Raw genomic sequence first — 22847 nt, 5'->3', positions numbered from 1 at the left:
TGACGAGGGGGAGGAGGCAGCAGGGGCGGAGTTCGGCGGGCTGGAAGGAGAGGAGTGTGGCTCCGGCGTTAGAAGGAGGCGTGGCCACCCTGGATTGGCCGCCCGCCCCTCACGGCTTGGCCGTCAGGGAGCTGGCGTAGCTGGCGGCGTGGACTCGGCCGCCCCCCCGGCTCATTTAAGCCCCCCGGCACCGCCCCCACCGACCCGCCCCCAGCACGGCCTGGGCCAGGTTGGCAGCGGGGTCGGCTCCGCACGGGCAGCGATGGAGCTGCACATCCTAGAGCACCGGGTGCGGGTGCTGAGCCTCGCCCGCCCCGGTCTCTGGCTCTACACCCACCCGCTCATCAAGCTGCTCTTCCTGCCCCGCCGAAGCCGGTGCGCGCCCGGGTTCGGGGCACATATGGGGGTGGGCTCCACTGTCGCTTTGGGACGGGGTCGGGAGATTAGGACCGTCGCGGGGCCAGCGGCAGCAGGCGGGGAGAGCCCTCTCTGCCACCCTCCCTCCCCCCGCCCCCGGCCGCCATCCGGCCTGGGCCTACCCTCCCTGGGACCGCCGCCTATCCGGCCCCGTGAGGCCCCCTCCCAGGGCCGGTTAAGGCGCAAACAGCCTGGGATGGTCAATGCTTAACTCCTAGTGGTGTCAGGTGGGGGCATTCCTTCCTGGCGACCGCGGGGAGCTTTTCCCAGATGCCTCCCATCGGGTCAGAGGGGCTGGTCTTGGGGGCCTAAGGTCCGACGCCCGGGGACTGTCGCCGCGGGTGAGCCTCTCCTCTCTCCCGGAATGGAGGGGCAGGGGGCTCCTGCAGAGGTCGGGGAGGCGGAAAGGAGTCCGCAGTTCTGGAGATGGGGCACACACCCCACTGTCCTGGGGAGAAAACTGAGGCTTGAGGGGGCAGGGAGGCGCCCGGCGGGGGTCTACCCGCCCCCTCCGCCCCACCCAGGCTGAAGATGCCCCCGCCCCCCAACCAGGTGCAAGTTCTTCAGCCTGACGGAGACCCCAGAGGATTACACGCTCATGGTGGACGAGGAGGGCTTCAAAGGTGGGGGCTGGGCTGGGGAGGGGGAGTAGGGGAAGGAGACTGCGCTCTTTGCGAGATTCTCACCGAATGCTAGGATCCAAGGTCTCAAGAGCTGGGGCCTTGAAAGAGGATGGATCTGGGTTCGAATCCATTTCCACTATTCACTGGCTGTGTGCCCTTGAGCAAGTCACTTCCCCTCTCTGAGCTGTTTGTTTCCTCTTATGTAAAGTGGGTATAGTTACGGTTCTGATCTTATAGGGTCCCACGAGGGCTTTATAATGGGGCTGTGTGTGGAGGACACTTAGCAGCCGCAGGCCAGCAGCAGGGCCTCAGTTACAGTTCTGGGGCAAGAATCAGGTTTCTGTGGCTGTTTCACCCCCCCCCCCCACACACACACCCTGCCTTTGGACTGTTTCTCTTTGGACTTCTCTCCCTGGTGTGGGTCACCCCCTCCCGGACTGGTCTGGCGACTCCAGGAGTCCGAGGGTTGGGGAAGGAATGCAGGCAGCCAGCCCAGGGCAGGATCCTGGCCGGCCTCCTAACTGTGCTTGGGTGATTAGCAGCCCGCCTGGTTGTGGCCCCTGCTCTGGACTGGACGCCAGCCTGGTCCCTCCCTGGTCCCTGGAGCTAACATCTGCCTTCTACTCCTGCCAGCTTGACCCATCCTGACAGGCCTGGAGCCTCAGGCCAGCCACCTGGGGCTTGGTCCATCCCACATAGCGCCACTTCAGGCCTTAGTTTCCCTATTTGTGCAGCAGAAAAGTCTGGGTCTGCTCAGAGGGAAGGGCATCCCCCAGCCAACGTGGTCTGCTGGCTCCCCCTGGTGGTGCCATGTGGTATAAGGCATCTGTGAATCCATAGAATACTGTCATCCCATTCTACAGAGGAGGAAACTAAGGCTCAGAGAAGTTAAATCATTTGCCCCAGGTCAGCAAAAAGTAAATGGTGAGGCTGGGATTAGAACTCAGCTCTGTCTGGATTTGGAGCTCTGATCTTAACTGGGAAGTTTCAATCCCTGACAGGCCAACACCTGAAGCACCTCTCAGTCCTTGCAGACATGCAGGTCTCAGGAGCAGAACTTGGGGGAGGAAGACAGCTCCAGCCTCCAGACCTGACCTGACCTTGGTAGAGCCCTCCAAGGCTCAGACAGGGAAACTGAGGGCAGGGTCCAGCCCTGTAGGCCCTGACTGGGCATGTGCCCCCTGCCCCACAGAGCTGCCCCCATCTGAGTTCCTGCAAGTGGCCGAGGCCACGTGGCTGGTGCTGAACGTGTCATCTCACAGTGGCGCAGCAGTGCAGGCTGCTGGCGTCACCAAGATCGCCCGCTCAGTAATTGCACCGCTGGCCGAGCACCACGTGTCGGTGCTGATGCTGTCCACCTACCAGACAGACTTCATCCTGGTGAGTTTCCTGCAGGTGCTGGTGCAGGGCAGGGTGAGCATGGGTGCCTGGGGACCCATGTGTTGTGCCATCTCCTGTGGCCCAGGTGCGAGAGCAGGACCTGTCCGTGGTGATCCACACGCTGGCCCAGGAGTTCGACATTTATCGAGAGGTGGGCGGGGAGCCTGTGCCCGTTGCCAGGGATGATTCCAGCAACGGCTTTCCCCGTGCCCAGCATGGTGAGGGCCGCTCTCTGACACCCAGGCCTGGGCAGGGGCTCCTCTTCCCACTGGGCCCCTTCCCTTGTGCAGATGGGTCTGTGGGCTTAGGGAGACCAGCTGACACTGATCCCCCTCATAAGATAGGGAGGTGGGGCCAGGAAAACTCAGGCAGGTACCTGCATGAAGATGGTGACCCAGCACCCAGCCCAGGCCTCCTCTCTGGCTGGCCACCAGGGGGCGTCGCAGCCCACAGTCACCCTTTCACCCGCCACGACCTTGTCCCTCCTGAGCAGGGCCCAGCCCCACGGTGCATCCCATCCAGAGCCCAGAGAACCGTTTCTGTGTCCTCACGTTGGACCCTGAGACGCTGCCAGCCATCGCCACCACCCTCATTGATGTCCTCTTCTATTCGCACAGGTGGGCCTTGTTTGCGTTTGTCTCTGTCCTCATACCTTGTTCCCTGTGCTCTTTCCCATCACCTTCCGCCCATCCCTTGGTTCTGCGGGTTCTGTGCCCTGTTCTGTGTCTGGGGTTCCTGTCAGCCTGCGATGCACATGTGTCCTTCACTGAGGTTCAGGCAAGGTCCTGATGCCGCAGCTGGAGCCCTCCCCTCTGGTGTGGGCAGAGCCACCCCTGATCTGTGCCCTGGCAGGCCCTCCGGCCCTGGGTTCTGTGTCTTTGGCACAAGCAGGGTTCATCATCTTCCCCCATCCCCACCTACACCAGCGGGAGGTCAGGGCGCTTGGAAGAGGAGAAAGTGGCCCAGGGAGAGGAGGGTGTGCCCAGGGCCAGCTGTGCCAGTCCCTTCCCAGGTGTGGAGGCCGACGGGGGAGGTGGAGTGGACAGAGCACCTGAGCCTACTCTCCCTCCCCAGCCCCCCTAAGGAGGCAGCCTCTGGTGGCCCTGGATCCAGCTCCATCACCTTCTTTGCTTTCTCCCTCATTGAGGGCTACATCTCAATTGTCATGGATGCTGAAACACAGAAAAAGTATGTGACCCCTGACCCTAGGTGGGCCACAGGCCCTAAGCCAGCCCCAGGGAGGGAGGGGGTAGAGCGTCAGACTCCAAGGTCACCAGGCTGACCTGCCCAGGGAGCTCATAGTGGGGCAAGGAGGGGACAGGGCTGCCCTGTCCACTGCCCACCTGCCTCCCCAGGTTCCCCAGTGACCTGCTGCTGACCAGCTCCTCAGGGGAGCTGTGGAGGATGGTGCGCATCGGCGGACAGCCCCTGGGCTTCGGTGAGGGCTGCACCTCGTGTGTCGGGGGCTTGGGAAGGGCCGGGGGTGGGAGTGGGGATCAGGGCAATCCACATGGACCTCTCCTCAACCCTCAGATGAGTGTGGGATTGTGGCCCAGATCGCAGGTCCCCTGGCTGCGGCCGACATCTCCGCCTACTACATCAGTACCTTCAACTTCGACCATGCCCTGGTGAGCGCTGCTGGCTGGGGCCAGGGCCCCTGGAGGGACGCTGAGGGGGTGGGGTGGCAGGAGGTGGTCCCAGCTGGGCCAGGAAGTTGGGCAGCCCTGACCCCTCCCTCTGTCCACCTGCCCGCAGGTGCCTGAGGATGGCATTGGCAGTGTCATCAAGGTCCTCCAGCATCGGCAGGAGGGTCTGGGGTCCTGAGGCCCTGAGGGGAACAGCAGCCTCCAGGCTCTCCCCTTGTCCGCAAGCTTCCAGAGACTTCTCAAAGCTTTTTCCTCAAGCTCTGGGATGTTCCTGTCGGGGGACTCCTCCTTCCGCTCTGTGTATGTAAGCTGCGTGCAGACACTGGCTCTCATGTGGACACGCGTGTCTGCCCAACGCAGGGGAACACGGTGCTCAGGGCTTCCTCCAGGAAGCCCTCAACCCATCACTCCCTGCAGGGCCTCGGCATTTGCACATTCCCTGCCTGAGGCCCGAGCATTCCCCCTCTCAGCGCCCTGGGTGGGCCGGCTGCTCCCCAGAAGGTCTGATCTCCCTTCTGCCTCTGGCTCTGTTGCCTTTCCTGGCCAAGTGAATTCTGACAGTGCCTTCCCTTCCTGGGGCCTCCAAAAAAAGTGTTTTTACATCTCTATCTCTCTTCTTTTTTAATTAGCTTGTTAATAAAGAGCCTGTAGTGAGCTGGCCGGGCTGTGGTCCTTGGGGTTGTCCGAGCTTTGGCCATGCCTGCCCCGCAGCTCCCCAGGGCCCCTCTGCCTGAGGTCGTGGACTCTCCCCGTGCAGCTGGCTCCGGGCCTCACCTCCCTCAGTTCTCACCTCAAGAGCGTAGATGAGCTATCGCTGTTCTCCAGACAAAGGACCTATGCGCTGGGAGGTGGAGTGACTTAGCCAGGGTCACGTGATTCCTGTCCAGGGCTGCCTGGCTCTGAGGTCCGGGCTTTCTCTTCATTCCTTGCTGCTTCTGAACAGCCCAGAAGGTTCAGAACAGGGAAGAGACTCCCAGACCCTCCTGCCTGGGGGTCCCCCAGCCTCCCTGCCACCTTGGGTGTGGCTGGCCTGTTGCAGAATCCCCTCAAGGAGGGGAGCCCTAAAGCACCTCTCCTTCAGGCTGCTGCCTGCTTTCTTTTGGACCACGCCTGAGTTCTGGCTGTCCCTCATGGGAGCAGTCAGTTCTTGCAACCAGGGCTCTCCTGGAGTAGTGGTGGGAGGGGGCCGGTCAGAGTATGCACCTGGGAGTCTGCACACTGGGCTTCCCCTGGCTGGGGGGACAGGACAGGGGCCTGGAGGCCACCTGGAGCCCCCTCTCCCCTCGATGGCTGCACGCTGGGGCCAGAGGCTCCGCACATCTGGGCCGGGGTTTCCTGTCACAGAGGGGCCACCTCCCTGCTCTGTGAGCTGGGATTCCGCTGTGGCCCGATGGGGCCCCACAGATGTGCTGGGGAGGTTATCGGGTGCCCTCAGCCCAGACCCGCCCGCGCTCAGGAAGGGAAGAAGGGCGTGACTTCAGCGTACTCAGAGGTCATGGTGGCTCCCCAGAAAAGCCAGAACGGGGCCAGACCTCTGGCAGTGCGCCCACCCTGCCCCTGGGAACCTGGGGGCTGAAGATCAGAGGAGCAGGGAGCACAGCCCAGCCCGGTGAGTGGCGGTCGGCACCCTGGGCCAGCCCCTTCCCCTTGGCCTCCGTTTCCCCCAGTGCATTGAGACCTAGGAGGCAACTCCCTCAGGATCCTATACCCTTGGGCCCTGGGAAGGGGGCGTTTGTTTGTAGTTTGTCTTTGGGTTGGGGAGGGCCCTGCTTCTCTCCCTGGAGGGGCCACCCTGGGCCTTGGCTCGAGGGATGTCCTGGGCTGAGATGGGGGTTTTAGAACCAGAATTCATGGGGCTGCCTGACCTGTAGCTAGAGAGCTCCTGGCCTTATGTCCAGCTCTGGGGGTCTGTCCATCTGTCTGTCAGTTTGTGAGCCACTGCCTGATTTGGGTGTTTCTGTTATCCCAGTTTTCCAAGTGTGTCAGGTCTCACCTGGTCCCCCAGACTGGGTCCTAACCTGGCAATGGTTAGACCTTGCGGCTGCCCGTGAGATTGGGCTGGGTGGGAGGCCACAGGCCCGCCCTGGTGGGCTGGTACAACTCAGGCCCAGGCCTAGAGGCCAGCATGTCCACCTGCGTCTCCGCCACATGCGTGCAATTGTGTGTGGAGTTGTTAGCTCCCAGGGCATTAGGGTCCTTGGGGGTCACTGGGCCAGCTCTCGGCCTTCTTGGCAGGTTACAGATGGGGAGACCTGCTCAGGGAGTGCAGGAGACCGAAACCTCCCTGGGGTTGGGGCACAGGGCTTGGGAAGTGCCTGGAGAACACAGCTTATCTGGGAAGGGGATATGACCCTGGTCTTCTCGCACAGCTGATGCGCTGGGTGCTGTCTGACAGGTAGGCCTTGAGCTGTCCCGGGCCGGGGGAGGGGGGACTCGCAGAACCACTTCCTTGTCCACCCAGGCTCCAGAGAGTTCTAGGGAAAAGGAAGTCGGTCTGGTCAGCCCAGGCCTCGGGTTGGGTCATTCATAACTGAGGTTGGGGGCGCTTGCTGGCTCACCTGGAGCCCCAGTCCACCTGTCTGCCTCAGCGCGGCCACTCCTGAGCGTGAGGCCAAGGACTGCTGAGCCTGAGTGCTTGTTCTCAGAAGGATGCAGCCCATGCCCGGGGAGGGCCCTGCCCGCAGTCCCTCAGCCCCTCAGCCCCACGTCCGGCATCTGCTGGGAGGATATGAACCAGGGTGGGGGGCTGTTGGGTGGGTGGGAACGGGAGATGAGCAAACCTCAGGCGTGAAGAGTCCCAGGCTCATTTCTACCCTTTCTGATCTCCGTGTTCATACAGAGGAAGTGACCTCTTCAGCCCTCCTCGAAGGCATTTGAGCAGAAATTCAGGGTTTAAGGTTTTCACCCCCACCCCAGCTGCGTAGGGCCGTGAGGTCCCACGCTCACCAAGTTGCTCCAAAGTGGGGTTATTTTCCTACATAGAGGGGAGAATAAGGCCACGCCCTCTCCATGTTCTACCTGGTCCCACGGGGTGGGACTGGTCCAAGCAGGAGGAAGGAGGGGCAGCCGTCTGCAGCTGGCTGACTGTGAGCCCAGGGAAGCTTCCCCATCTGTACGTGGGAGAGGGGAGCAGTGTGTTCCATTAATTCATGTATTCAACACACGCTCTCATTATCCCCCTTTTACACAGGGGAAACGAAGCACTTCACAGAGGGGTGAAGTGACTTAACCAAGGTCACACAGCTGGGCATGGCAGAACCATTATTCAAAAAGAAGGTCAATAGTGCCCCTAGGGGCCTGGGGAGGTTTCCTGGGGGAAGGGATATTTTAGCTGAACCCTGAGGGACCGGGAGGATTTTGCAAGATCCCTCTCAATCCCAGCTGTCTGCGTTGGTGACTGGGTGTCTGCCGCTGGTGGCAATGAGTGCGTGGCAATGGGCGCGTGGGCGGGCACGTGAGGCGCGGCCCTGCCTCCTCCCAGACCCCGGGCTGGGCTGGGTGAGCCCGTTGGGCAACAGGCGGGGTTTGTGTTTCACTTTCCCAGGCGAGCCGTGGTCCTGGGGTTCCCGAGCCAGGGGTATCTCAAATGGGGTTGCCCAGAGCTCCTTTCCCAGGGGGTTGGTCACGGTGCCACGTGGATGGGTGTGCTGCACCGGTGTGTGCATTCACAGTGTGCAGGCCTTCATGGGCATCTACAGGCAAGTCTGTTTTGACCAGAAAGTGTATGTGTGTCTACATGTGTGTCTCAGTGTCCGTGTGTCCTTGTACTTATGGCTCCATGTCGGAGGTCTGGATGTCTATGGCTGTGCATGCGTCCAATTTCTTATAAACACCAGCTGTGTGCCTGGCTCCATGTCTGCATGTGTCCCATGTATGTGTGGCTGGTGTGTGCATCTATGCGTGTGTGTGAGCGTTTGTGGCATGTATTTCTGTGTGTCTGTTTTTGTGGCTGGGGCAGTTTTTCTATGTCCACATGTGCGTGCACACGTCTGCATCTTTTGTTTTCACATTCACACCTGTGCCCGTGTACACCCTCTTGTCCACTTTCCTTCTGTGGACCCACATTCCCTCAGGGCCCCCTGCTCTCCTTCTCCCTGATACCAGAAGGCCCAGCTCCTGCCCTCCCCTGGGGAGTGGTGGGCTGTGCTGCCCAGCCCCCCAAGCCCTACCTCTTCACCTCTGCCCTCCGCCCCGGGCCGCCTCCGCCCCAGCCTCTCCCGTCTCCCTCTTCCCTCTCTGCCCACTTCTCTGTCCCTCTTCTTCTGTCTACAGCCCGAAGGGAGCCTAGCCCTGCTTTCTGTCCCCCTGTGCATACGCCCCTCAGCCTGAGCTCTCTGCAGTGACCCAGCCCCAGTGCCCTCTGCAGCCCAGCAACCCCACTTCCCAGGGCCCTGAGTCAGCCCACGGTTGTCCTTGCCTATGTGGCCACCCCAGACCTCCCGCTGGTCTCCCTGCCTGGGTCTCCCTCTCCTCTGGCTGCAGAAGCATATTTTCCCCAGCACTAATGTGCTCCCTCCCTCCCCTGCCTCCAGCCTTCCGCAGCCCCCCTGCTCTGTCTTTGAGACCAGCCCCCCCATCCCCACCCCACCCCTGGCCCCCTCCCCCTCCAGTGTCTCACCTATACTTGCTCTCTCCTCAAACCAGGAGCCTCCACTCCAGGCAGCTTCCAGGCCCTGTCCTGAGCTGGCATACCCTGGCCTTTTAAATTTAGGTGTGCCTTTTCTAAGTTGACAAGAGCCCATGCACAGGGGCTTCCCTGGTGGCGCAGTGGTAAAGAATCTGCCTGCCAGTGCAGGGGACACGCGTTCGAACCCTGGTCCGGGAAGATCCCACATGCCGTGAAGCAACTAAGCCCGTGCGCCACAACTACTGCGCCTGTGCTCTAGAGCCCGCGAGCCATAACTGCTGAGCCCACGTGCCACAACTAGTGAAGCCTGTGTGCCTAGAACCCGTGCTCTGCAACAAGAGAAGCCACTGCAATGAGAAGCCCGCACACCACAACGAAGAGTAGCCCCCGCTTGCTGCAACTAGAGAAAGCCCGCGCGCAGCAATGATAGACCCAACGCAGCCCAAAATAAATAAATAAATAAATACATTTATTTTTTTTTAAAAACCCATGCACAGGTAGGTGCTCACCGGGCAATAACACAGGAGGGGCTGTGGGAGACCCTCTGACTCTCTCCAGCCCCTTTGGAGTCGACTTCCTGCTTCCCAGCCTCTTGGTTTTCCTGGAGTTGTGTTCTTAACTCTGCCTTAAATTTTTATTTAATTGAAGTGAAATTCACATAATGTAAAGTTGACCATTTAAAAGTGAATAGTGGGACTTCCCTGGCGGTCCAGTGGTTAAGATTCTGCGCTCCCACTGCAGGGAGCACAGGGTTCAATCCCTGGTGGGGGCATGATTGCGCAGCACGGCCAAGAAAAACAAAGTGAATAGCTACCTCAGTGGCACTTAGTACATTCACAGAGTTGTGCAGCCATCACCTCTTTCTAGTTCCCAACACATTTTCATGACCCCAAGAGGAAACCTTATACCCCTTAGCTGTCACTTCCCACTCCCCTCCCCCAACCCCTGGCAGTCACCAATCTGTCTTTATGGATTTCAGTACTCTGGACATTTCCTGTAAATGGAATCATCTAATATGTGACTTCTGGTGTCTAGCCTTTTCACTCAGCATGATGTTTTTGAGGTGCATCCAGGTGGGAGCGTGTGTCAGTACTTCATTCTTTTTATGGCCGAATAATATCCCATTGTATGGACATAACCACTTTTTTTATCCATTATCCGTTGATGGACATTTGGGTTGTTCCCACCTTTTGCCTGGTAAACTGCCTTCTTGACTGTGGGGATGCCCAGCAGTTGTGTTTAATGCCACACTGTCCCCCTTCTCTTCCTTACACACTTGGCTGTGGACAGGGTGACCTGGTGCCAGCTGGTCACACCCCATCACCCATTGAATGGCCACCAACTGGCCCTTGGACAGAGCAAGCTTTGATGGCCTTTTCTCCCCTTGGAGCTGCAGGAGGTTTGTTTTTTCATAACAAGATAAATGCTCAGAGTTTCCTTAGCGTGTTCCCAAGAACAAGAGGAGGAAGAAAGCAAGTCTTCCCAGCACCTGTCCCAGGTCATTTCCTCCAGACCAGTAATCGGCATCCCTGCGAGCGAGTCCTGCCTCTGTGTCCCAATTTGTAGACAGCCCCATGGGGACCCTGGCTTGTTCCCCCATCTTCTTCCAGCTGCATTCTCTGTTGAGCAAAGCTTCTGAGCTTTGGCTGCAGCTGGCACCCAGAGCAGGCTCAGCCCATCCTACTTCCTTCCTCCGTGCCCTCCACCCCTCCTGCCCCCATCCTCATGCTTGTGAGGACTAAGGACTCCCCATGGCAAGTGCCGGGAAACCAGCTCAACTAGCAGGAACGGGACTCTCATCACGTCCTGTGTAGTTGGGACCTGCCATGTGGTTGGCCCTGGCTTCGTGCAGGGACCAGGGACTCAGGGAAATCCCTTGGCCTTCCTGGCTGCACCAGCCACCCTCTTGCCCACTTGGCAGGACCCCACCCCCGCCTCGTGACGTCCCAGCGCAGAAACCCTAGCCACGCGAGGGAGGCGTGTCTCCTGGGTCTGCCATTATTCCTGGGAAGGATGCTGATTGGACCTGCTCAGGATGCAGGTGCATTGCTAAACCCCGGGGTACCACGAAGACCAGGCTGGGTCGGACCCCTTCTGGGGCAAGAAAGGAGCAGCCCGGCAAATGGGTCTTCCAAGCCCCTCCATGTGCTGGATATTGGCCTGTGTGTTTATTCATCCTTCACGGTAACTTCACCCTCCTGTAGGTTAGCCTTGTCTTTCTTGCTGATTTATCCCCCACACCTGGCCTGGTGCCCCCCACACACTGTTACTTATTAAATACAGGTTGAATGAGGGACTGTAAGATTGTCTCCTCCAGTGAAGACCGGCCCCTTTCTACGAGGCTGTCAGGTGCCGCTTATGTAGAATTTGTTCTGAAATGAATTCTTTAAAGGAAGCAGGAGAAATGCCTTGGCTTTTTCTTTTTCAGTTTGTTTCTCCAGGAAAGTGTTGAAATCTGCAGTGGCTAAAGAATAGGTTTTGAATTCGCTTTAGAAAAATCATCATAAAAGAAAAAGTTGGTGTCTTTAAAATCGAGGCTTCCTGAAAAAAAGAGATCACATGCTTTGGTGTATTGTGAGTGATGTGATTCTGATGTCCTTGGGGAGAGGGCATGGGAAAGGCTCCAAGAGGGCCTGTTCCCACCCGGTAGCGAGGTCGGCCTGCACTCGTAGAGGCCCGGCTGCAGGTGTACTGGATATGGGATGGGGCTGCACCGGGGCCCTGTAGCCTAGGGCTTCTGCAGATGGCCACATCTGTATGGCCATGCATCCATCCATTCACTAACGATTTATTGAGCCCCTACTACGTTCTGGGGCCTGTGCTGTGCTCTGGAGACAGGCAATGGGGAGCCACCACCAGAGTGCACACCCTCTTGGAATTTACAGTCTGGCTGGGGAGACAACTCCACAGTTGTAAGAGTTTACAATTCTGAAAAATGCTACAGAGAGGGGTACGTGGTACTCTGGGGTGGGGTCAGGGAGCAGGAACCAGGCTGGGGTAAAGGAAGTTCACTGGAAGAGGTGAAGCTTGGACTGAACCTTGTTGTCTGATGGCAGTTCAGTAGGTGGAGTGTTCAGGTAGTGGGTACAGCATGTGCAAAGGCCCTGGGGTGAGAGCTCAGCTCCTCCGTGGGGCTGAGGAAGGTCAGAGAAAGTGGCGGGCTAGAGAGCTGTTGGGTGAGGCTGGGAGGTGGGCAGGGCCTGGGGGGCTGAGGTGATGACTTTGGCCTTATCCGAATGGCAACAGGAAGCCAGGCAGTGTTTTGAGCAAGAGGATGGGACCAAGCTGTGTTGTACAAGACCCTCCGGAGGGGCTGCAATGGCAGCAAAGCTGTTTTGTGGTGGCTTGGTTTTCCCCTCCCTCCTTGCCTTCCTTCCTCCCTGTTCGACTTCCAGCCACACCCACTGTTCTCTAAACTGGTCCAGTGAGGTCCTATTTGCCCATCAGCTCATGCAATTCTCTCATCCTGGAATTTGTAGCATTTCTTTTCTGACTTTCTGCCAATGAAACCAACGTTGTCTTTGCAGGCCTGCAGAAATACCAACCTCGGCCGCCAAGTCCTCCCCAGGCAGCCGCCCCCATGAGAGCCAACCTCCCCTCTCCCGGCTCTGGGAGCCGCTGGTTTTTGTTTCTGTTGATCCTTTGCTCCCTCCCAGCTGTGTGACCTTCCACCAAGTTCCCCACCTCTCAGGCCTCAGTTTCGCCACGTACCGGGCGGCGACCATGATTTCTGCCTCATTAGGAGGTTTGAGGATTCAGGGATCTGGCCCATGTGAAAGGCCTGGAACTGGGCCCGGCACCCAGAAGAGCTGCAGAAATGGGCCTGAATGTCACCACTGGGCAGACAGCATGTGCCTGGGGCATCAAGACATTTTTGGCAAGAATGTGATGTTTTGGGACTTCCGTGGTGGCGCAGTGGTTAAGAATCCGCCTGCCAATGAAGGGGACATGGGTTCGATCCCTGACCTGGGGAAGATCCCACATGCCGCGGAGCAACTAAGCCCATGCGCCACAACTACTGAGCCTGAGATCTAAAGCCTGCGAGCCACAACTACTGAGCCTATGTGCCAAAACTACTGAAGTCCTCACACCTAGATCCTGTGCTCTGGCAACAAGAGAAGCCACCGCAATGAGAAGCCTGTGCACTGCAACGAAGAGTAGCCCCCGCTCGCTGCAACTAGAGAAAGCCCGTGCACAGCAAAAAAGACCCAACACAGCCAAAAATAAATTTATTTAAAAACAAAAAGAGGGCTTCCCTGGTGGTGCAGTGGTTGAGAGTCCGCCTGCCGATGCAGGGAACACGGGTTCGTGCCCCGGTCCGGGAGGATCCCACATGCCGCAGAGCGGCTAGGCCCGTGAGCCATGGCCGCTGAGCCTGTGCGTCCGGAGCCTGTGCTCCGCAACGGGAGAGGCCACAACAGTGAGAGGCCCACATACCGGAAAAAAAATAATAATAATAAAAATAAATAAATAAAAACAAAAAGAATTTGATGTTTCAAAATAGGCGTTATCATCATGAGAAAAGTCAGAACTCCATTGGACTTCCTGATCCAGTTTAATGATTAGGTTTGCTTTTCTTTACAGAGCCATCTCAGTGTTTAGAGCTGCCATGGGACCCCTGGGGCTTTATAGGGTTGTGGGTCCTTTGTGGTCATCTCGCCTGTCCCCGAATCTCACAGAGGGGACCCTGGGCTCAGAGAGGGTGGCCTGGGGGTGCGGGTCGTCTGCACCCTCAGCTCCTGGTTATTCCACCTCATAGTAGACGAATCAGCCCCCACCTGCCTTCCTCTCTGCCTAGGGGTTCGCCGTGGCAGGGCCTGGTCTGGGGGCCGATGGCTGGCGTGAGGCTCCTGCACAGTAGTCAGTTCCCCACCACCTCTGCCCTTCCCTGAATAGGTGTTCAGGCCCTTGGAAGGAGGATCAGTCAGTTACCCAACTGGGCAGAGCTACTGGGTGCAGGGGAGGGCATGGAGTCCCATCCCCATGGACACACCAGGTCCCAGAAGAACTGTGGCAGGTCTTGAGTCAAATGACCCCCCAGCTGACAGTGACCTCACTGACCTCGTGGGGGCCCTGGAAGATCCTTGCTCACCCGGTGTTTATGTAACGCGTGTTTCCCAACCGCCCAAAAAGTCACCCTGTGACATAAGCAAATGCGCACCTTCATCTGCCCCAGTGGCAGGAGGGATAAGTGGTCATTGGATACTGGCTATGGGCCGGGAACTGGCGTGCATTCTTCACTGAATTACACTGACCATCCAGTAAGGCAGCATTGGCTCCTGCATTTTCAAAATTGAGATACAATTCACATACCATCAAATGCATTGAAGTGTATAATTCAGTGGTTTTCAGTATATTTACAAGACTGTGCAGTCATCTAGTTCAAAAACTTTTCATCCCCCCAAAAGAAACCCTGTACCCATAAGCTATTACCCCTGGTCCCCAGATCCCCCACTCCCTGGCAACCATTAATCTACTCTCTGTCTCTATGGATTCACCTATTCTGGACATTGCCTATAAACAGAATTTTATGTGGCCTTTCATCAATTTTTTTTTGGCCGCGCCGTATGGCATATGGATCTTAGTTCCCCGACCAGGGATCAAACCCACACCCCCTGCAGCAGAAGCGTGGAGTCTTAACCACTGGACTTCTAGGGAAGTCTCTATGTGGCCTTTTGTGACTGACTTCTTTCACTGAGCATAATGATTTTGAGGTTCATCCACACTGTAGTATGCATCAGTACTTCATTCCTTTTTGTGGCTGAATAATATTCTATTGTATGGATAGACCACATTTTAAAATCCATTTTCTGTTGATGGGCAGTTGGGTTGCTTCTACATTCAGGCTTTTGTGAATAAATGCTGCTGTGAACAATCGTGCACAAGTTTTTGTGTGATTATATGATTTCAGTTCTCTTGGGTGTATACTCAGGAGTGGAATTGTTTGTTGTATGACATTTCTGTGTTCACCATTTGAGGAAGAGACATATTTTTTCCAAAGTGGCTGCACCCTTTTCCATTCCCACCAGCAGTGCACAAGGGATCTGCCTTCTCCACGTTCTCTCCAACACTTCTTATTGTCTATCTCTGATTATAGCTGCCCTGGTGGGGGTGAAGGGGCATCTCATAGTTTTGATGTGCATTTTCCGGATTCCTAATGATATTGATCATCTTTTCATGTACTTCTTGGCCATTTGTGTCTGGCTTGGAGAAATGTCTATTCACATCACTTGCCCATTTAAAACCTGGGTTGTTTTGTCTCTTTAGTACTAAGTTGTGGCACTTCAGTCTACAGAGGGGAAACTGAGGCTCAGAAAGGGGGTGTGACTGGGCCAGGAACACTGGGCCCACAAGCAGATGGAGACCAGAACCTGGGTTGGTCTCCGCCCCCCACCCCGCCGGCCTCTGCATCCAGCCCAGTGACCTCCTGCTCCAGTGTTGACCTGCCCCTCAGGCCATGCAGAATCCTGTCCTTGCGTTTAAAGATGGAGAGCTCCCCAGCCGGAGGGTGGGACGGAAAGGCAAGGAAGCAGCAGTTCTGAGGAACCAAGCCGGCCCTCTCTTCCCCTCCGAATCACGCGGACCTGCCTGACGTGGCCCGGGAAGAGGGGACAGCCCGGGCCCTGTGGTCGGGGAGCCTATTTATACCGGCAGGGCCGTGTTGCAAGCCCTTCCTGCTGGCGAGAGGGACGTCACTGGGCGCTGACCTCACCAGAAACGCTGATGCATCTTCCCCTCACGCTTTGCTCGGATGGGGAGCGGGGCCTCCTCACCTTGGGGCCTCACCTTGGGGCCACTCCCCGCCCTCCTGCACATCACGGCCCCTCCCACCCAGCTCCGGGTTCCCCCTGCCAGTGTCCCCGCTCCCTGCTGCCCTCCAACCATACCCTCTTCTTGCAAGCTTTTAGGGGCTGAATTGTGTCCCTCAAATTCATGTGTTGAGGTCACAACTCCCAGCACCACAGAATGTGACTGTCTTTGGAGATAGAGCCTTCAAAGAGGTAATCGAGGTCAAATGAGGCTATTGGGTGGGCCCCACTCCAACGTGACTGGTGTCATTATAAGGAGAGGAGATCAGGACAGATGTACACAGAGGGGTGACCATGGGAAGAGACTATGAAAAGGAGGCTGTCTACAAGCCAAGGAGAGAGGCCTTAGGATGAAACCAGCCCCGCCGGCATCTTGATCTCAGACTTCTAGCTCCAGGACTGTGAGAAAATAGCTTTCTGTCATTTAAGCGCCCCAGTCTGTGGCGTTTGGTTATGGCAGCCCAAGCAAACTAATATATAAGTTTAAAGCCTCGTGCCCAGAGCGAGGTCTTTCAGATGTGACAGCCCTAGTTTGACTGCCCCCCTCCTCTTAAAGGTTTCTACAAAGGGCAACTGAAGGAGGGGCGACCTTAACATCTCTGGGTCTTGGAGGCCTCTTTACTTTTTTTTTTTTTTTTTGCAGTACGCGGGCCTCTCACTGCCGTGGCCTCTCCCGTTGCAGAGCACAGGCTCAGGATGTGCAGGCTCAGCGGCCATGGCTCACGGGCCCAGCCGCTCCGCGGCATGTGGGATCCTCCCGGACCGGGGCACGAACCCGTGTTCCCTGCATCGGCAGGCGGACTCTCAACCACTGCGCCACCAGGGAAGCCCTTGGAGGCCTCTTTAAACCGAGGAGATCTTACAGCTTCTGGACCGAGGGGTGAAAGCACCGGGCTGTCCCACGACTGTGGAGGCCGGTCAGCAAGGGGACCCTGAGAGGGGCACGAAGCTCTCCAGCCAGACCTGGCTCTCCTGCCTGGAGCCCGGCCCTGAGCTTCTCCGAGCTTCCGTTTCCTCGTTAAAGAGAGCTGAGGCATCCCTGCTGGCCGCTCTCCCTCCCAGGGCTGTAGCAAGATGAGATCAGGGATGTGAAATGAAGCAGGATCCCGGACTGGCCGGGCCCCCAGGAAGCCGCCTCTTGGAGGTGGGCACCGAGATGAGAAACCGAGCGGAAGTGACGTTATTGGGAGGAGAATCCGGAACTGGGGTGGCGGATTCCACCCTCAGGGGTGGCAGAATCCGCCCTCAGGGGTGGCAACGGTGTGATGAGGACCATGCTGGGCGCCAGGGAGTGGGTGGGGGTGAGGAGAAGCCTCCTGGCGGTGGGGTGCCTCTGGTTTTGCCCACTGCTAGATCCTCAACACCTGGCAAAGCGCGCGGCCGAGTGAAAGTTTGTCGACTGCATAAGTGAGCGACGTGGGTGTGTCTGCAGAGGGGAGGGCTGGTGGGAACGGCCTTGGTGGTGATGATGGGTGCCGGGGTGGGGATGGGTGGGAGGGTGCCTGGCCTTCCCCCTTCTGGCCACCTTGGCTTTCCTAGTCCAGGCTCCACAGGGCCTGAGCAGCTCAGGCCTCCCTGGCAGCCCCCAGGGGCCCCAACCTGGCTCCTCAGCCTTTGACATCCTCCTCCCCACCGAGCTCCTCAGGGTGCAGGCCAAGGACCCTCGTCCAGGTCTGCTGGATGTGCTGGGGCTGCCAGGCACAGCATGCAGGCTGGGGCCAGCCCCTCCACCCGCTCATCTGCCCTCTCCTAGGCCTCAGTTTATCCTGTGCTGAAGCAGCAGGTTGGCTCGGGAGGCGCTGTGTCTGGCCCCTTCATTCATCTGTGAGAAGCAGAGGACTGACTCAAGATCACTATCTTTCAGAGAAAGTGAAACCTGGTCCCCAACGGTCGCCGCAGCAACTCCCCATCTCCTCCGGCCCCCCACCCCACCTCCCGACAGCTAGTACTTAGAATCAGACTTTCATCTTTCCTTTTGCCTTCAAAGGGCTTTTGCCTTGTATGTCCATGACTGCAGCAGCCCTGTGAGGTGGCTGGGAAATACTTTTCAGATCCTCATTTTACGGTGGGTGGGTGGGGCTCTGAGGCCCAGAGAGGTTAAGCGACTTGCCTTGGATCACACAGCATGTCAGTGTGCTTGAACCCTAATCTCCTGTTTCTCTTGCCTCAAGTGCCTGGTTCTCCCCAGAAGGCCCTGTCTATAGAAAAAGAGCCTGGCTGTGGGCAGTGGGCCTGGGATGGGGAAGGCTGGTTATGTGAGGGGTGCCTCGTGGGGGAAAGGAGATGGCTGAGAGCCCCACTGGAGTATGCAGGTCCTGGGGCCAGAACCACAATCTCGGGGCTGCCAGCCTGGGTCTGGCTCTGTGCCCAGAGCCCGGTGGTTTCCGCTCACAGATGTCCCAACAGCCCTGGCAGGAGGGCGGGAAGGGCACTCAAGAAGGAAGATGTCTCGCTCCCTTCAGCCCCAAACCACAGAGGCCTGTGAGGCCGATGGCTCCTGGGCTGGGACTGGGCTGTGGGCCCTCCAGGAGCCCAGCTGGTGGACTCTCCCCTCCACCCCGGGCACAGACCCTGCAGCGAGCATGGACCCCCTTGCTCCCTGCTCGCCCCAGGAAGGCTGAGGCTGCGGTTTGCATCATCCTTGGGCGTGGGGCTGACCTCGAAGAACGAATTCGAAGAAAACAGGAGGAGGAGCAGGCATGCCACCGCACCCAGCGCCCATTGGCCGCCTGTGGAAACTTTGGTTTTTGGGGTCATGTTCCCAGAAGGCCTGCCCTCCCCCCTCCCCCTCCCCACCCACCTCACGAGGTGTTGGCCAATCATCCCGGCGGGCATAAAGTGGCTGCCAGCCCGCAGGGCTCCAAGCCTGGAGGTGTCACCCCCGGCAGGCGCAGGCCAGAGCTCGGTCACCCAGCATGCGGGCACAGTGTATGCGGAGGACACCACTCAGTAAGTACTTCCTTCCTCCCCACCAGCACCTGCTTGCTGTGCTCATGGGTGCCAGTGGGGAGCAGGGGCACCCTCTGTCCTCCAGGAATAGGGGAGGCCAGGCGCCGGGCAGAAGGATGCTGAGAAGGGGAGAGAGCCAGGGGGTCAGGCAAAGAGAGGGATCCACTGAGAACAGAGCATCTTCTCAGGGTGGAGAAGGATATTACCAGAGGGCTTCCAGGGGGAGGGTGATGTAGAGTCAACTCTGGGAGCAAGGAAGTGAAGGAAGGGGGTCACTGCGGGAGAAGCCAGGGAAGCAGGTGGGAGGTGGGAGATGTGCTGGGGCAGAGGAAGAAGCCGCAGAAGCTGAGCAGCATCATGGTGTGACGTCTGGAAGGGCTGTGGAGCCTCCTTCTTGCCCCGATTTGGAGGCTCTGGGATGAATGGACACTGTCAGCCGGGCCTGGGGGCCCTGGAGCCCACACAGTCACACAGCATGCATAGCCACACCCACAGGATGACATGCACACAGAGCCACGTGACGTCATCTGGAACCCTCAATCTCACCAATCTGGGAACCCCCGCATGCAGCCTGGGGCCCCTGCCGTGGATGGGACGCAACTGTTGTGTGTGGCCAGCTGTTCCCTCGAGCCTTGCGCAGATCTAGACGCACACCCATGCAGGCATCCTAGTCCCACGTGTGCTGTGCCCACACCAGCCCCCCTGCCCGAGCCCAGCAGAAGGTACCTAGGGGGCGGTGAGGGGTGCCTGGTAGTCATTATGCCTGGGCGCCCGGCCCCTTGGCCTCCCCAGCAGCATCTTCCCCAAGGGGCCACAGTTCTTAGGAAGGGAAGGTGGTGTCACTGCCTTCCGGGCCATTGCGCCACAGGCCCTTCCGACCACGTGGCTGCCAGGACCCTGTGGGTGGGTGGGTGGAGGCGGGGGAGTGGTAACTATACCCGCCCCCCAGAACGTTCTGGCTCACAGCATCTCTGGTGGGCCTGACAAAAGTGGCCACTTACGGAGAGAGGAGGGAGGCATGAGAGATGGGGGCATGGGCTGGCCTTGGGTGACCTGAGCAAGCCCTTCTCCTCTGGAGCCTTGGTTTTCCTGTCAGTCAAATAGGGGCATGGACGAGATGGTCTCACACATCCTTTCCAGATGGAAACTTTGGGTGGAAAGGCAGCCTCTCCTGGTTCTGCAGACATAGCTCAAGGTGTCTGGCTGCTCCTGGGCTGCAAAACCCTCCAGAGCCCACCTGCGTGGGGGTGGGGTCTGTTACAGCAGGTTCAGGGCCTGCAGCAATGGCCACCCCTTAGCCCAGAGGACTTGCGGGGAGCAGCCCCACCTGGGCCACCCCAGGTCAGCTCCTGAGTTTGGCAGGCTTGACTCTAGCCAGGGCCCACCACCTCGTCTCAAAGTCTTACTTGGTGAATTGCAACCACTGTTTTAGGTGCTGGGCAGTGACTCGCTGGGAAGGTGGTGGTGGCCCCAGCAGGTACCCCCATGCATGCACCGTGCCCAGCCCTGCCCCCAATTGCAAAAAGCCGGGGATGATGGGCTGTGCCCTCTGAGGCCCGCTTGAGTGACCTCCCCTCTGAAAGGCACCCACCTGTGGCTTCCTCACTAAGGCAGGTGGCACGTCCCCTCTCTGCCCCAGGTGTGATCCTCGGACTCCTGTTCCTGAGCATGGCGGCCACAAGCAAGTGCTTGGGCAAGTACCATGAACTCCTCCTGCAGCTCCGGCGTCAGACGGACCTCATGCAGGACACCAGCACGCTCCTGGACCCCTTTGTGAGTGACCAGCCCCTGGCGGCATCTGAGTCTCAGAGAACTGTGGGGTTAGGGCAACAGTGAGTCCCAGAGAAGACAGGCCCAAACCCCACTCAATCTGAGGCTGGGGGGAAAACGAGTCTCCGTGTTATTCCTGGGCCACGGTGAACATCCCAGGCCTAACGCTGAGATGCCAAGGAGGCAATGCAGCTCCCCCAGCTGAGTGGGCCTGGAGTGTGAACCCCAACTCCATTGCCTCATTCGTCCATTTGCCCCATGTGCTCATTGCACACCTACCACGGGCCTTGTCTAGGCACCAGGATGTAGCGTGAACAGTCCCACCCTCCTGAGCTCATGTCACCTCCCGTCACCTCCCCAATGACACAACTCATGCCACAATCACCACCTGTGTGGTCACCCCTCCAGCCCCCCGGCATCCCTCTAACCTCACCTGCAGTGATCCAGGAGTCCTCTCCCCTCTCGGGCCTCAGTTTCTGGATCTGTACAATGGGAGGATTGGATGGGGGGGTACATGAGGTCCAGCGGTTCAAGGCTGAGCAGAGCAGATTCGTGTGTGTGTGTGTGTGTGTGTGTGTGTGTGTGTGTGTGTGTGGGGGCTCCAGCTCTCACCCCTGCATTGTCCTGTCCCCACAGATCCGCATCCAAGGCCTGGACACGCCAGGACTGAAGGAGCACTGCAGGGAGTGCCCCGGGGCCTTCCCCAGCGAGGACGCCCTGCGGGGGCTCAGCAGACAGGGCTTCCTGCGGACCCTCAATGCCACGCTGGGTCTCGTCCTGCACAGACTGACTGCTTTGTATCAGGACCTCCCTGAAGCCCAGCAGTTGGTGGGACTGAACATCCGCGGGTTCAGGAGTAACATCCACTGCATGTCCCAGCTGCTGCGCAGCTCCTCGGAGGCGGAGACACCTGAGCCCACTCAGCCAGGCCCCGGGCCCACGCCGCCGCCCACACCACCCTCAGACGCCTTCCAGCACAAGTTGAAGAGCTGCAGGTTCCTGCGCGGCTACCACCGCTTCATGCACTCTGTGGGGCAGGTCCTCCGGGAGTGGGGGGAGAGCCGGAGCCGGAGACACAGCCCCCGCCGGGCCCCTGGAGACACAGCCCTCGCCAGGCCCTTCAGAGGGGGGGCCCGCAGGACGTGGCCCTTCCGGAGGGACAGGAGACTCATGCTGAGGGGACAGCTTCCCCGGTAGCCTTAGAGGCACCCCTGCCAGGTGAAAGGTCAGCAGGTACTCTGCAGGATGGCACAGCCCCGGGGACTGCCATCCTGCTCCCCTCTGTCCCCTGCCTCTCAGAAGTGCACTTTAAGGGGTGGGAGCCGGGCAGCCCCTCTACCTCCTCTGGGCTGGGCTAGGGACATAGGGTCAGGCTGTTGAGCCCCCCAGCCCTGAGTTCCTCAGTCTGGTGGGGTGGCCAGGTCAGGTCCACACGGGGCCAACTTTCCATTGATTCAGGGGTCTGATGACACAGGATGACTCATGGCCAGACTGGCCGCCACCCCCTGCTCTGCTGCCCGGAGGCCTGCCGGACTGTCCCTCTCATGACTTGCAGGGCCGTTGCCCCCATACTTCCTCCTTTCCCTAGTGGCCTGGTTCCAAGGTGGGGGAGGTCAGGGCCTGAGCTGGCCTCCTATGCCTCATCACGTCTCAGGCCAGAACCCTGGATGTCTGGATGACCTCACTTTAGGCAGCTGTGATGGGGCAGAGTGTACTAGAAAGAGCACTGATTTGGGGGGGGTCCAAGGTTGGTCCCTAACTTGCTGTGTGGCCTCAGCAAGTCCACTTTACCTCTTTGTACCTCAGTTTTCTCTTTGTGATTTCAAGGGTCCCCAGACCATGTAAACCCCTCTCTGCCTGTCAGTTGCTGGGACTCTGTGACATAGGGTGGATATCAAATTCTCTCCATACATGGGGACACGCAGTACAGATGGCCACTGGGCACAGACTGAGTTCTCTGGAAGAGACCTCCTAACTAGCACCTGGAAGCGCCTGGTCTTGGGTCTTGGGTGCTGGCTGCTCCCCCTGGTGGTACATCATGGTATTTTCTTATGCTGAAACCATTGCCCTCCTGGAGGGGGTCCCAGAAGCTGCTGGGCCAATTCCTTGGAGGGACATGACTAATTTATAGATTTTTTAAATCAGTTTTTATCTGTTTCCTATTTATAAGGCTTATTTATAATGTGTATTTAATGTTAATATTGTGCCAACATATATTTAAAACTTGCCTGGTTTCTAAAGCCCCCGTGTCTCTCTGCTGCCTTGTGGGACAGGATGTGGGGGAGCCTCTCGGCGGGGGGTCCCTATGTGGTAAGGCCACAAGTATCCACCACCTGGGGCCTGGGCTTGGGGGTCCTTGCTCTATCCAGGAAGGGAAGTCGCACACCCCAGTCAGCTGGGGGCTCTGACTGTGGGGCATGTCAAACACAGACAAGGTGTTTGTTGTTTCTGAATGGGTCTCTCTTGAGAAGTTGGGGACCAGGGGTGTTGGGGTTTGGGAGCCAGAGGGGAGGGAGGAAGGATGGAGTGTATGGGTTGCTCTGGGCCCTTGTGGGTGTCTGGCTGGGGGTATGTGTGCTGATGTGTGTTGTGTGAAACAGACAAGATAATAATAGATCCTGCCTCA

The 22847-nt window shown here is 58.4% G+C and overlaps 2 protein-coding genes across 3 annotated transcripts; both read left to right on the top strand.

Moving 5' to 3' along the window:
- Window positions 1-95: 95 nt before the first annotated feature.
- CASTOR1 (cytosolic arginine sensor for mTORC1 subunit 1) lies at window positions 96-4725 on the top strand. 2 transcript variants are annotated; one of them, XM_081251671.1, is made up of 9 exons: window positions 96-375; window positions 970-1040; window positions 2233-2420; window positions 2506-2638; window positions 2914-3037; window positions 3495-3608; window positions 3776-3858; window positions 3977-4048; window positions 4176-4725. In XM_081251671.1, the coding sequence occupies exons 1-9, from the start codon at window positions 263-265 to the stop codon at window positions 4181-4183; spliced, it is 906 nt and encodes a 301-aa protein (XP_081107797.1). In that variant the 5' UTR covers window positions 96-262; the 3' UTR covers window positions 4184-4725. The 2 variants fall into 2 exon arrangements, with proteins under 2 accessions (XP_081107797.1, XP_081107796.1); XM_081251670.1 differs by having other exon boundaries at window positions 3954-4048.
- Window positions 4726-18417: 13692 nt separating this feature from the next.
- On the top strand, window positions 18418-21475 carry OSM (oncostatin M; the record flags this gene model as incomplete). Its single annotated transcript, XM_081251672.1, has 3 exons — window positions 18418-18451; window positions 20091-20224; window positions 20858-21475. The coding sequence occupies 3 exons, from the start codon at window positions 18418-18420 to the stop codon at window positions 21416-21418; spliced, it is 729 nt and encodes a 242-aa protein (XP_081107798.1). The 3' UTR covers window positions 21419-21475.
- Window positions 21476-22847: the final 1372 nt, after the last annotated feature.

This window comes from Mesoplodon bidens (assembly GCF_964165515.1).
Source record: "Mesoplodon bidens genome assembly, chromosome: 13".
Taxonomy (NCBI): Eukaryota; Metazoa; Chordata; class Mammalia; order Artiodactyla; family Ziphiidae; genus Mesoplodon; species Mesoplodon bidens.
This window is presented reverse-complemented; position numbering and strand designations above follow the sequence as displayed.

Excerpts from the sequence above, each read along its gene's own strand:
- CASTOR1 (XM_081251670.1), top strand. The coding sequence starts at position 263 with ATGGAGCTGCACATCCTAGAGCACCGGGTGCGGGTGCTGAGCCTCGCC. Across the intron at positions 3,038-3,494 it reads GTCCTCTTCTATTCGCACAG|CCCCCCTAAGGAGGCAGCCT; the intron begins GTGGGCCTTGTT and ends CTCCCTCCCCAG. Across the intron at positions 3,609-3,775 it reads GATGCTGAAACACAGAAAAA|GTTCCCCAGTGACCTGCTGC; the intron begins GTATGTGACCCC and ends CTGCCTCCCCAG.